This window comes from Takifugu flavidus, chromosome 6, assembly GCF_003711565.1.
Source record: "Takifugu flavidus isolate HTHZ2018 chromosome 6, ASM371156v2, whole genome shotgun sequence".
In the NCBI taxonomy this organism is placed as follows: Eukaryota; Metazoa; Chordata; class Actinopteri; order Tetraodontiformes; family Tetraodontidae; genus Takifugu; species Takifugu flavidus.
This window is the reverse complement of record NC_079525.1, coordinates 3,624,513-3,638,931: the sequence shown is the minus strand read 5'-3', so window position 1 is coordinate 3,638,931 and position 14,419 is coordinate 3,624,513. Positions and strand designations below refer to the sequence as shown.

The 14,419-nt window shown below is 48.2% G+C and overlaps 1 protein-coding gene across 1 annotated transcript; it reads right to left on the bottom strand.

Moving 5' to 3' along the window:
* Positions 1–26: 26 nt before the first annotated feature.
* smad1 (SMAD family member 1) lies at positions 27–11,997 on the bottom strand. Its single transcript, XM_057034502.1, has 7 exons — positions 11,864–11,997; positions 5,522–6,081; positions 3,776–4,045; positions 3,569–3,685; positions 1,976–2,197; positions 1,543–1,799; positions 27–1,455 (listed from the first exon to the last, which is right to left on the bottom strand). The coding sequence occupies exons 2-7, from the start codon at positions 5,919–5,921 to the stop codon at positions 1,312–1,314; spliced, it is 1,410 nt and encodes a 469-aa protein (XP_056890482.1). The 5' UTR covers positions 5,922–6,081; positions 11,864–11,997; the 3' UTR covers positions 27–1,311.
* Between the last annotated feature and the right edge of the window lie 2,422 nt (positions 11,998–14,419).

The window sequence follows — 14,419 nt, the reverse complement described above, 5'->3', positions numbered from 1 at the left end:
TGATCATAAAAAAAACAGACAGATGCTGCAAGTAATGAAACAAATTTATTGGATCTTCCAGTCGAGGCTTGATATTCATGGAATAAAACTGCTTTTCTGGGAGGTTTTTTTTTTTCTGTTTGTTTTTCAACGGAGCATAAAACATAATGGAAAAGAAAAAAAAAACAGGCAATGTGTGAAAGTGCAGACAAAAAAAGAAAAAGAAAATGGCACGCTCCAAAAAAAATACAAAAAGAATGTAAAGAGTAATACAGTTCCAGAGCGAAAGGACAGCTCGAGAATCGAATGGCAGAATCTTCTATAAAAAACATAACAAATCGGGACATCAGTAACGGATTCCTCGGTCGCAGATTAAAAAACCAGATGCTGAACGTATTTTTTCCCCAAAACAGTCGTTTTCCAGGATGCCGTAGTTTTGAGTTGATGAGAGGAAGTGATCGACGCGGTTTTGCCTCGGCGGTGACGTGGAACGCTACACTGACCAAACTCTGCTTTGCAAAATCAGACTGCACAGCACAAATTCTAATAGTGTAATACATCTAAAGGCTATTCTCTCTTAAAATTAATTTGAAACACTAGCGTCACACGAGATGAGCAACATTTAAACGTTAGTCTTCTTGATGAATAGTGTGAAATGCCCCTTTAGTGTCACGCCCACCCCACACTAATCCCAGACCCTAAACTCTCCAACTCCCCCCTGTCATCATGATTATTCTCTCATTTTTAAGGGATTTCATAGTCATATTTTACTGTATTAATTCATTAGCTGTTAAAAACAGTTTTTTTTCCAGAGATGATTAAAACAAACTCCAAATCTGATGAGTACAGACAGCCCAAAGTCACTGCCGACCGCCATTATGGTGACCTGGAATGTCCCATAATCTCTTTAATCTATACACCTATATCTGGACTTTCGAATTTAGATTCAAAGTAGTAACGAGTCACATGAAAAAGAGACCTATGGGAGCAAGCACGGGGAGGATACTTGTATCACGGTGAGTGTGATGGTCGAATTATTACAGTTGGTCACAAAAATCAAGTATCTTCCAGTTGCATCATGCTCACTTCTTTGACTCCTCTCCCAAACGGTAAATGTGCCCTAATCCCATATCCTTCAAGTAGACATCAAACCATCCTGCCCAGCCCCACTGGTCCCAGATCAGCGTGAGTTTCAGTCTCTATCAGTTATTGGGAAAAAAAAACAAAAACAAAAACAGACTGGCTGAAACGCAGGCTGACCTCTGACCTGTAGTCGCTATTTTGACCACGATGCTGGGGTGCGGGAAGCCGCGGGGCTGAGCACGGTGGGGCCTAGGAGACAGAGGATATGGGGTTGTGAGGGGAGCCCATCTGGGTGAGAACCTTATCCAACCACTGTAGGGGGCCGTGCAGGTGGATCTCAATCCAGCAGGGGGTGCTGGTCACGTCCTGACGGTGGTACTCTGCACCCCAGCCCTAAAATGCAAGAAATATCACAAAAATTAGATTTATGTAGCTACTAGCAATGTAAATCCGCTAAACTTGCGATAGCGATAAACTCACCTTAACAAAACTCATGCGGATGGTGCACATCTTGGTGAGTTCGTAAACGGCCTCGAAGCCGTGGTTGACGGACTGCGCCAGCAGCTCGGCGAACTCCTGGTTGTTGAAGATCTTCAGGCTGCAGCCGCTGGGGATCTTACACACGGTCGTGGGGTGGAAGCCGTGGTGGAAGTTACAGTTACGGCTCTGGACGAAGATGCTGCTGTCGCTCAGACACTCGGCGTACACCTCCCCGCCGACATAGTAGAGGTGGACACCTGAGGGGGCAGAGAAGAACGCTCGGTCACCCCAAATCGCCGGTGCGGTCGCCTCAAGATCGATGCGCCTAAAGTGTCTGCTCGATTTGTTGTTCCTGCTCGTCTCCAGCGTCTATCGACAACATTAATTGATTCGGTCGCGCTTCAATCGTTAGCGGCGTCTCTCCGCCCCGCACCTTTGCCGATGTGCCGCCGGGTATTCTCAATGGTGGAGTTGCGGTTGACGTTGGAGAGCAGGCCGAGGCAGAACCGGTTGCGGTTGTTGGAGGGATCCGTGAAGCCGTCGACGAGCACGCTGGTGGAGGACGCGTGGAAGGCCTCCCCGACGCGGTTGTTCAGCTCGTAGTAAACAATGGAGCACCAGTGCTTGGGTTCCTCGTAGGCCACCGGCTGCACATCTGCACAGGAAGCACATTAACGGGTCACGGGGGTGAGGTTAGCGCCGCACAGACGCAGACATATTCAACGCATGTTTAAGATTCTTCGGAGCAGACACATGTGCAGACGAGCTGCCGGGAGCCTGATGAAAGAGTCGTCTCAGCCATACGTCTCACTCATCAACACAAGCATTTCTTCCATCCCCTGCAGCCCGTAATGGTGATCTGGATGAACACATGGGACCCGCCACCTACGTTTATGTACACTTATCCTGACTAAAATCAATCCGGGAGCATCTTAGGGCGTATCTGCAGTCTGTGGTCGGCCTGCGAGCTGCGATCGAGCAGAAAAAGAGCGGATGGATGTTGCCTGGCCGTGGTTTTGTGCCTCGTGTGTCTGGGGCAGAGCCAGTGCCAGCTGGCCCAGCTCGCCCTCGCCCGCCGAGGCATCAGCCTTGTTTATCTAAGCGCATACTTCTCCCAAACTTCCTCTGTTGTGTGGCACAGGCTAGCAGGTGTGTTTTGTCTGTCCTTTTCCCAAAGCTGGCCTACAATAGAACCGTTGCTGCCCCCCCCCCCCCCCCCCCACCCTTTACAGGATGCAGCTTGTGGAGAAGAAAGAGCTCCCCAAACTCCAACTTCCAGTGCACGCATCTACGGCCCTTCCCAGTACGGCTGTGGGGGAGATTTCTTGCGTGCTAAAATCAGCACAAACCCAATCAAAATAACCTCGTATTAATATTGTTACTGTTAATATAACGTCACGTTGGCAGCAGGAAGAATAAACCCCCGATGAATGGACTAGGACGCTCCCTCTGGCTCCAGTAGTTCCAGTCCAGACAGTGGTCATTGTTGCAGCCAATGGTGCAAAGCACCAGCACCATAAAGCCAAAACCACAAAGTACAGATAGCAGCAATTACTGCACCGCATTTTAGATCTCAAAGTTGAGGGTAATTAGCGCAGCTAATCGCTAACGAGCCCCGAGTCATTACCACCAGCAGAGATGACATGAGGCCCGGCTTTTATAGACCTCATAAAGCTGCTCTGAGGTCTGGCTTCATTTGCGGAGGCTTTGGGCTCGCACCCACAGACAAAGGCCCGACTGTAAAGCGACTGGCAGGCCCTTTTCACACGCTGCGCGGGATTTATCTGACAGGATATGGTATCATCCCGGAGCTTTCGGAGCCTTTTGTGGATCCTGACTTTGATAAAGAAAAAAGGAAAAGAGTCTCGATACGAGCATGCTTCCCAGAAATCACTGCACCTGCAGTTCAAGGTCAGCGGGTGCAGACAGTTTTATGTGGATGAAATCATTTGAACACAAAGATGAGAGAGAGTGTGTGTGTGTGTGTGTGTGTGTGTGTAAGAGAGGCAATCTCTGTCATGGTTACCTGGCCGATTGTTAGTCTCTAGAGGCAAGGGTGGAGCCAAGAGGTTGGTGTCCATTGGCTGGGGACAATCCTGAGTCATCTGCTCCTCGGGGGGCATGTAGGCAGGAGGGGGGGTCTCTGTTTTCCGGAGGGAGGAATATCAAAGAGAAAGACGCTGGTGTAAGATTGTGAGCTCCTTCTGTAGAAAAACCTACGGTCGAGACTCACCTGGCATCTGGAACGGGCTGCCGGGATCGGAGCTGGATGGCGAATGTGGGAAGGTTGTGTTGCTGCCGCTGCCCGGTGAGTTCGGGAAGCTGTTCCCCGGCGAGTGCGGGAAAGCGGGGGGCATTGTGTTGGCTTGAGGGAAGGACTCCGGGAAGGTGGCGTTCTGCGGCATGTGCGGGTCGTTCTGCTGTAGAGGGTTGCGGAAACGGGGCAACATCGTGTGCTTGGCGTTGAACTCGCTGTTTCTCGGTACCAACACAGGGGGCAGCACTGACGGAGGAGACGCGCCACCTTGGTTATTAACGGAATCTCTTATTATTATGCAAGCATCTTGCACATCACATGCATGCAAATCACGGCTCAAAAAGCCCAACAAATCCCAGTTATCCGACTCCAGTCGAACGTCAAACGCTTCCTGGAACTCTGTGTTTTTAACATTCTGAACACAGATGTCCCTGCATTTTTCAAATATCAGCTTCCAGCTTGTTAGTCTTAGCCAGCAGGATTTGGCCCAGACTCTCAGGTTTCTGCTCCGAGAAGACATTTTGAGTTGGGCCGCGCCTCAGGAATTCATCATCTCGGGTAAATATCCAAGCTGATGGGAGTGGGCGGGGGGGGGGAGGGGGGCTGTTACAGTGTAATACACACACAAACCCCACAGATCTGCCCCACTTGTGCCTATAAATACTTGCGCAGATAGATAAATAAAGCGAGTGTTGAAATAGTAGCTGGGGCTGGCGGGGGCCCGTCTGTGCTGCTGCAGGTAGGACCGGTGGTCCAGAGCAGCAGCTTGTTTCAAAGACCAACGTAGAACAGGTGCTTTGAAGAACCGTGACAGGAGATTGACAGGAAGTGTTTGTACTGGGGGAGGGGGTGGAGAGGAAGGAGGAGGGGAGCGTGGACAGACAGGTGCTGCGGGGTTTAATCACCTCATCCTCGTCTTCCACCCGCTGCTAAAACAAAAAGTGTGCAAGGCAGGCAGCGGCTCTTTCCTCCCATTGTGTGTGGGTGAGCGGCTTCCTGTTCCAGCCGTCCTCAAAGAAACTGTGCGTGCAGCTGTGTGAGGGTGTGTGTGTGTGTGTGTTTTCCTTTATAAAAGATAAGTGCAAGTGTGAGTGTGTGCTCCTGCTTGTGTGAATATAATTTTGCAAAAGAAGCGGCCGATAGGAGCTCAGAGCATGTCCAAATCAGAGCCCCCGCTCTCCCCCTGATGGAATTTCCTGCTGCACACACACACACACACTTGGCCCTTTACACACTGAGCGCCCTCCACACAGCTGTGTCTGTCTTGTCAGCTGACCCTTTTTTTTTGTTTAGTAGGGGCTCGAGCAGAGTTTGCAGAAACGGCAACGTTTATTCTGCATTTAGGTTCGGTTCTGATTTGGTCTTCCTAATCAGATAAAGGAACACTGGTTGCTGGTTTTTCCCCAGTTGGCACATTGCTAAACCAGTACTGCTGCATGATTGACAAATAAAAACATGGTCATCATTTTAGGACGCCTGTGTTGTGTCTTTTCCTGCTCACACAACTGCGGAGAGGAGAAAGCAAGAAGTCGGAATGGGCTGAAATCACCACTGGAAAGAAATATGGGCACTTTCCAAACTAGTGCAAAAGTCCTGAAATAAAATTTGCACCAGTTTATTGAGTGTTTCCTGAACATGGGTTCCGTTGCATTTGTAAGCCGTGTAATAAAGGACATGTAGCTTCTATAAAAGTCCCGTCCCGTCGTGTCCATCCGTACTCACCTGGACTGTCCACTCGTTTGTAGTGGTAGGGGTTGATGCACACGTCCTTCTGCTTGGAGCCAAACGGGTACTCGCAGCACTCCAGGGCCTTGAGCTCATGGTGGGACTGCAGGTCGGGCCAGCGCCACACTCGGCAGTAAATGACGTGCGGGAGGCCTTTCCTGTGAGACACCTGCAGCCGTCCGTCCAGGGAGCGGGGGATCGTCACGCAGTTGCTGGGCTGGCCCGGGCAGCTGAGAGCCCTCTCCAGCTCCTCCATGGCCCCCTTCTTCTTTTTCAGCTTCTTGACCAGAGCGTCCACCGCTTTCTCGGCCCACTTCTCCTCCTCGTCTCCCTGCTTCCATCCCAGCAGACGTTTGACCGCCGGGCTGGTAAAGGAGAACAGCGAGGTGACGTTCATGCTGGACAGCCTGCCTGCCTCCCTTCTCCTCTCTGTCTCAAGGAAGTGTGAGAGTTCAGTCTCAGGGAAGGAAAGGGTAAATGCTGGATTTGTCCTCTGGAAGTCTCAGATTATCCCCAGCTTCCCCGCCGTCAAAACAGATCCTCTTGACAGTCGTTCACTAGAAGAAAGGACATTGGGGTTAGCATCTGTGAGCTACACGCACAGAGAACGCTCTACTGAGCAGCTACAGAACACCGTTCCCACTTTTATCTTCTAACTGGCAACACTCGTATCTCGCCAGAAGATTGTGGGAACAGCGCTTGATGAGGCGATGATGTCACCATCGCCGGCGGTGTCACTCACGGCTTCTGGGAAACGGGCAGGGGAGTTGAAACAGACACCCTCCCGTGAACATGCACCCTCACCGCGCATTCTCCGGATAGCTTCCTGTTCGTATGGCTCGTCACATTACCCGCACTGGCTGATGTCATTTACAGCCAGACGTTACATACAGTCGGAAGTCTCTACAACCTATGGGAATTTGGTCCGGGGGTCAAACGTCTGACTCTGCACAACTGAAACAGTTAAGTTCTTGACTTCTCAGCTTGTTGCCTCTTTGAGGGAAGGAGACCTCCGGTGCCCCACCTGCTGAGGCAAACGCTCTGCAAACCATCAACACGAAGCGACAAATGCTTATTTTGTGCAGGAACGAGCGGGACAAAAAAAGAGGAAGTGAACGCCGTCCTCGGGATAAATTCACCCATTCACTTAGGTCCCAAAGGAACAATTCAGTAGCCAGGAGTGCACGCATTCTAGGTTCTAACAGGGAAAACAAGAGGACTTTGGTTCTTTTGTGAGTGTAATTACACAGGTATAAACAGGCCATTAGTGACGTCTGTCTTTGGGTTAAAGTTCTGAAGCCATTCCGGAATCCAATAAACAGCTTGGTGGCGATGCAGCACCTCTGTGCTGTGCAGATGCAGTAAATCCTGGGGTATATTGGATTTCCAACACGCAGGAACGCATACATAATTAAGACCGCTCTGCAGTTATTCTTGGCAGCACGAATTATGGGATGAATGACAATTTCTATCTTTGTCAGCTACATCCTACAAAAAGGGGCGGAGGAGTTGGAGGAGAACAGGTGCTGTTTACAACAAGGCTGTGTCTGAGCGTGTTGTTAAGTGGGGGGTGGGGGGTTCAGAGTGCTTACTCCCGCCCACCGGGCTGACCGGAAAGCTACGAGCTGCATCTAAAGTTAGCTTATCTTCCTAAATTACACTAGCTGATCAAAACTGATACAGAGCTACTGCACTGCTAGGGACGGGGGGGCGGACCTTTTTAGGGGGGGTGGGGGTGGGGGGGGGGCGTAGGGAAGAACTACAATACAACACCCTGTTCATGGAAAAGATTTCTGCCACGAACAGGAAACGCGGCGTGCGGCTACATCATCGAATCTGTCATCGGCGGCGCTGCAGCAACATCACTTCCTCTTGCTGAGGCGTGCAGCTTTTTCCACACAGGCAGAGCGGGAAAACAGAACAGGCTCCTAAATTCACCATATGGGGATTAAATCAATCAGAATTAAGAATTCAACTACAAAAGCTAAGCTAAGACCTCGTGTGTGGGGCACAAGGCTACAGTTTCCGTGTTTCCTAAAGGTTTGGGACAGAAGTGTGAAACGGGAAAATGTTTCACAATTCTTGATTTAAAGATAAGATAAATTTGTCTGTTTAATAAATGGCCGAAAGTTTGCACTGCCCAACCATCGACCTATAGATAAAATATGAAAAAAAGGGTTTTATATCCACGCTAATACTTCAAAAGTATCTTTATTACCACTCAATGCAAACTCTGGTTCCTGTCCAGCTTAAAAACCTGTCTTGGTCCATCTCAGGAACATTCTCTCCATCCGGGCCCAGGATTCGCTCCAGGAAGACAACGTTAATACATCTCAGATGCAAGACAAGAGACTCTAGATTCTAACATCTGTAGTTGGCTGCAGCTGGAGACCTTGTCTCCCACCCCTGACATTCCCAAATATCTGACTGCTTATTTAAAGGGTCTTGATTATTTTGTGTTGCTTCTCCAGACAATGCAAGTTTAGAAAGGTCCGCGAGGCAGTCAAAATATGAAGGCGCCGCAGCGCCTCCCTTATTCTATATTTGCAATACATATGCAGCGCAGAGAACAGGATGTTTGCGTTGTAAGACATGAAAAGGAATTCCGAGAAATCCACTGAAAATTCGTCCTCTGAAAGTTGTTTACATTTGATTGCTGCATTTAATTTCCACTGTCATCGCAGGTTCCCGACGCGCGGCGGCAAATATCGCTCTCTAAAAATACATCAGCGAATCAAATAACCTGCACGGCTGCTTTTGCAACACTTATTGACATTGTTGCCACTATCTCGCACCGATGTTCGGCCCGATTCAGTCGCGTAAACACAGCTGAGCACTAAAAATACGAAATCCCTTTTTTACGATCCATTTTGTGTTAATCAATCACTTCTGCACTGCCCGCTTCATGACTCAGCGAGCTCAATATAAACAAATCCCTAGTATTAATAGCATCATGATCAGTCTTAAAGCCTCTTCATTTATGTCTCTCTTAGTCACTGAAGACTACCGCGGATGCCAGCGGTGGCCTTGGCCGCTGCTCTCCCCCCCCATAAAAATCTGAAGGGCGCATCATCATTTACGAAACGGCTCCATAAACGTTCCCTGCATCTGAGCCGCGGCTATTGCGTTAGCGATGGCTTGTTACGACCATCAGTTAGCCGGATGGACAGAAACCCGGGGCTAATGGGAACGCTGAGTGAAATCGCGCGACGCAGATGGGCGGAGACTCCGACCCACCTGGTGCGAGCTGTTAGCCGCTACAGTAGCCCCATGGATCATTTTGCACCGCTCCAGTGTCTGTTAATCAATTTAGGCCTGAGCTGTGTAGGATGAGGAGGCAGTAATGATGCTCTCTGGACCCTCCCTGGGGACAGAGCGTTATAAAGAAGCTAAATTATTTATCAGCAGGGTCCTGGATGGGGCCTCCATTAGCCCCCGCTCAATGGAGTCACTGGCTATAAAGAGGAGAGCAGGAAGAGAGTGAAGAACAGAGAGGAGGATGCAGAACGACAGGCAGAAAATGGCATCACCAAAATGACTGTAAGCTGGACACTATAGTGCTCTTTATCATCATATTTCATGTAGGTTGTACACAATTAGGAAACTGAGATGGGGGGGGGGGCTCTATACTTCACTGACACACACACAGGGACCCTGTTGAGATTCCTCCTGATGCTGGTGGTTGGAGGAAAGAGCGAGCGATTGTAGATCGTAGACGTAAAAGAGAAAGAAAGCACCGGGCGGGCCACACCCATCAGCTCCGCTTCCAAAGATAATGTAGAAACACTGAAAATTGCAAATATAAATACTTAAACTCAATTGAAGGCCAAAGTCCTCGGTGTCATGAGGAGGAGGAGGAGGAGGAGGAGGAGGAGGAGGAGGAGGAGGAGGAGGAGTTTCTGACCGGCGCTGCAGACCACCAGACGTGATCAGCATCCTCTGGCTTTACATCTGCAGGCCTCTACATCCACCCTGCCTCACAGACCAGGACCCCAGACGGTTCATTCTGGGCTCCTGCCACCACAGTAACCAGGAGCCCATCGCTGAAGGTCAGAAGCAGAGACGGGTGACACACACGTGCACAGTAGGAGCACTCTGATCAGATTAACCGTTGACTCAGATCTCGATCTGAACGTCCACTAGCATGAACCACCCAAGAAACCTCTTTCCAAACAGCCCACTCGGATCAACATTAATTCCTGTTTAATTGCGATTATTTGTGTCCCTGCACTGACAGCGATGCCGATTATTGTGCATTAATTATTCGGCTAGCAAGAAAGGAAAAATGGACGTGATGTAATCAACCATCATAATCAATCATCAGTCCAGCATATAGACGAGTAAACATCTCCTTAAATATGCAACTGAGAGCCCGTTTACCTCTTCTTGACAGTGGAATCCAGACTACATCTACATCTTGTGGGCTTTAAGTGTACATATGCATCCTTTAGTTTACTTCAACCTTTACTTTCAATAACCTTTAGTTTACTTCAGGTCCAAACAGTAGTCAAAGGTGCCGTTTATTGATCCCTGGCTAATTGCAATAACCACAATGCTGCTGATGTCTGTCCCAACTGTCATCGTCTGAGCCGCTAGAATCCGCTTTGACGCATCTCACAGTCAACTTATCAGCGCCAACCCGAGCTTCTACTTTCACCCGGTGACTCCGAGGTGAAGGTATTTAAGAACGCGTCTCTGATGAGCAACCTCTCGGTTGCACAACCCGCAAGACGCCACGGTTTCGCTGTCGCAATTCAACGTCGGTGATTCGCCGTCGTGCAATCCGGATCTGTTTGCCAGGTCTGGCCGATCTATCGCCGTTTTAGCTGCTTCTAAAAATGACAAATAAACAGCGAGTTTCTAAAAGCGGCCTCGGAAGCCAGCAATTTGCAGCAGCCACTCGTGTCTTATGAAATCCTCCGACAGCGACGCTGGAAATAAACCACAGTCAGACATGACGCGCTGCCTCCATTGACTGGATGTAAGAATCGACTGGGAGGGGGGGGGGGGGGGGGTTGATTCTCCAAGGCCTCGTGGTCGCTCCCTCCAAAGCATCAATGTACCTGCGAGCCAAAACCACCTGCACGTGAACACAGCCTCCCCTCACACACAGGAGCGAGGCGGGACCAGGACACGAGGCTGCAGACACAACACGGGGCAAACAAACAGTTTCCTGCCGATATGTCAACCACGCTCGGCACGCGGCGTGGCGTTAGCGTCGTGTCGGGGTGGACACCTCTCCCCGACACATGGCAGACCACGGCGTCCCGGCTGTGCAGAAACAGAGCGGGATTTTGACGCTGTTCACGGCTGTTGTGACGGACTCTGTGGATACAGGAATGTTGCAAACCTATATTTACACCCAGCACATGTGACTTTTCTTTTTGCCGTGGCTCTGATAATAGACGGATGGACAGATGCTTGTCTGGGGCAGATTAAATGTTTATCTGGCGCGTTGCGGGTGCTCGGGGTGACACAACGCTGATAAATGCGGACGAGCATCATCGCGCCCTCCTGCAGTAACGACAGTCCTGCAATTTCGACGGAATTATCAGCCGCATCCTCCCAGAAGGCAAGATGATATTTGAAAAATCACAGACAAGGACAAATTCCTGTCCTTTGGGTAATCTGATATGTCATCTTCAATAATGTCAGGAGGGCCGACCTATCTGCTGCAGGTCCCGCCCTCTTTATGTCTCAACAAACACAATAAATATCTAATAAATACTCAGGTAAGACAATTGGCAAATATATGGAGATGACATTTGGGAACTGGAACCAGCACCATGTTATATGCTGTCAAGGCACATTTCTTTAGTCATCAGGCAGCAGATATCAGATATTGCTCTGAATAAAATCTGTTATTCATTTCTCCATTTGGTGCCTTTATAAACACAATATAACATTTCTGCCCAACTACCTCTGTTTATATAAACTGACTACTGCTACACACACACACACACGCACACACACACACACACACTAGCGTAATTACACATGTACATCGTTTCAACACCATATTTCAGCCCTATTAATAATGTCCAAAATAAAACATGCGCAAGCGCGTCTCTGTAACACCCGGAAAGTGATCTAAATAATTACACTTTTGCAGAGAGCAATGTTGCTGCTTTAAATACTCCATTTGCTCCAACAATGTGGCCCAATTTTCAACTCCGGTGTGAGATAGAAAGTAGAAAAGTTCGAGGCTCCCAACTCTGAACTTGATGAGCGCTGAGATCCACCTCCGGACTAACGCGGCCGTGTACGAAATAAGAGAGAAAGGACGAGTGGAGCATTTTAATTTCAAAATAGGGAAAGGAAAAGGAAAGTTTACTGTACCTTAGACTGTTATCTCCCACTCGCTCTCTCTCTCCGTGTGCCGTGCTCTCTCTGCCTGTCTTGGATTTGCTCGGCCTGGCGTCAGGGAGTCGCGGAGCCACTTCACCCTCCGCCGAGCGCCAGTATCACGCCGCGGGACGCGGGCCTGACAATAACAAGACCTACTTTTCACACATCCAACATCTTCATTCACTGCGTGAAAGCTCATTATGTAACGCCGGAACAAAGACGCATTCTCATTTAACACCAAGAGTTTGTTTTAAGGTGTTTTTGTGTCCCAAAACTGCACTTGAAAGGGGTTTAGTTGTCTGTTTTCAAGTAATTGCATTTTAGAAAGAAGGAAGCAGACGGTTCCCATGCATTTGCTGGACCAGTGCCAATTTCAACTTCTGTTGTAGCAGATCAGTGCATTTTAAAGTCTATCTACTTCTTGTAGCTTTTATTGACAGCACCGTAACCATAAGCACACATTTTTAAAGAAGCCTAAACCAGGAATCATTTCTTCTGTAAATCTGCATGAAGAGTCTAATCAGGTCCAGTAGTTTAAAGTGACAGACAGCCATCTTTATCTTTAGTGAACTCCTGAACTGCACCGTGTTAAGCCTGCCTCCGAGTTCCCCTATTGCTGTGATTGTGATATGATAAGCACTATTTATATTCTCTGGTGAACAAGAGCAGGAATAAGCAGGGGAGCATGCTTACACATGCCATTATCCCAATGTCTCACCTTAAAACAATGATGCACACATAAGTCAGACCACAGAGAAACCGGCTGTTTTTTTTTTTTGGGGGGGGGGGGGGTTCTTTTTAAATTAAAGGTGAAGCAGTTTTTCCACACCATCTGATCAATACTTGTCAATAAATCCAGGAAGGGGAGCATCAATGTGTCATTTCTAACAAAAGATATGAAACTGTGCATTATATGCAGAAAAGGCTCCTATTCTATTTCCCAATGACAATTGATGTTTATTGTTTAGTTTTATTTGATCTCGAACTATGCAGGGGTAATTAAAATATTAAACTGCTTTGAAAACTTTGTGCTAAAGTTGCAAAGCGAAAGGTATTAGTAGCTATTATGATCATCAAGATGCTAAAAATGTATAATAATAACAATGATGGTGTGATACAAACGACAAGCAGGTTCGTTCGGGAGATTTACGAGTTCATCAATGAAGTTCAGGATCACCTCCGTGAGAGGGACTAGATTCTGTGGCGGACTGGCGGAGGGGAACGTTCAGAGCGGAGGAGGTTTCTGGCACGGGTGACGTCACGGCGCTGGCGACAGAATGTCTGAGCGAGGCGGGAGCGAGCTGCACGTGCATAAATCTGGGAAAACAGTACGGGGGGGTTCGATGATGAGGATGAGGAGGATGAAGAACAGAGAGAGGACCCCCCCCCCCCATCAAAAAATAAGACAACAGTGAAATGATTCCTCGCACTGCAACATCAACTGAGGTCGAGTTTCACCAGGAGACGTTTACGGGCTTCTTGCTTCCGAGCTAAAAGGACTTTACGCAACCTTTATCGGGTTTATGGCATCTTATCTCATTATAACAGTTTGGGTACTCATAAAGATAGTTTACTGATGCTGTATCAACGCATATTGGAGTTTTTATTAGGAGGATGATAACTAATCAGCATTTACTTAAGCACGCTATTGATGTGGTATCACTTTAATTCCTGAGGAAATTGAACGCAGCATTGGGGGAAAACATCACTCAAAATATGATGAAATTTACGGTGTTCCACGTTCATTAAATGCACCCTCAGCTTGCAATGCATTCTGGGATAACAAACCACATTTAGATAGTCAAAAGAGTTTGAGAACCTTTTTTAAGTGGTTAAATAATTTAATAAATAAGGTCAATAATAGGCCTGGCATTAAGTATTTAGGTCTTGACGGAATCACCAGTCCTCATAACGCCGCATGCATGCTATTTCTAATTAGATCTTGTGTTTGCAGTGGGGGCAGTAGGTTGACTTCAGCCATATCTTACCCCCATTAAAGTGCTCCTGCGTTTGACAGTCTCGTTCACAATGTCAGGAATTACAGTCGGGACTAAAAGATTAGTGGGAAAATGTGATTACTCAACAGAAGAGTGTCATCTCTTTGTGCCGCGCTGGGCAAATATTAGCATTTCTAAAGTGGTTTAAATGAGTCAAATCATATTTGATACCATACAAACTCACTAATGCAGTTGCGGGAAAAGAGAATGAAAAATCAATATGTGGATCTCTTAGTAGTGACTGTATCACCGGAGGAAAAATATCTGCGTGATTACAGTGACTGTTAACGTCACGGGCGTTTCTGTCACTTTTAAATTACCGGTATTTACACAAGCGTAATCCAGATAAACTGGTTAGCAAATGTCACACAAACAACGCTTGAGACACGGTGGACCCTGGTGCTGAGCCGTCACCGACCCAGGAGGGACTCTGTGGTCCTCCTGCGTCACCTCTGACACGCTCACCTGGGCACGGCTCGTCCACGTCGACGCTAGCTCTGATTAACCTTTTGCAGGGTCATGTTCTGAGCACCTGTACCGGGGTCACGCA

Bases quoted from the DNA above. Each gene is read 5' to 3' on its own strand.
- smad1 (XM_057034502.1), bottom strand. From the start codon at position 5,921: ATGAACGTCACCTCGCTGTTCTCCTTTACCAGCCCGGCGGTCAAACGT. The intron at 4,046-5,521 runs GTGAGTACGGAT...CTCCTCCGTCAG, and splicing joins CAAACGAGTGGACAGTCCAG to TGCTGCCCCCTGTGTTGGTA. The intron at 3,686-3,775 runs GTGAGTCTCGAC...TCCGGAAAACAG, and splicing joins CAGCCCGTTCCAGATGCCAG to AGACCCCCCCTCCTGCCTAC.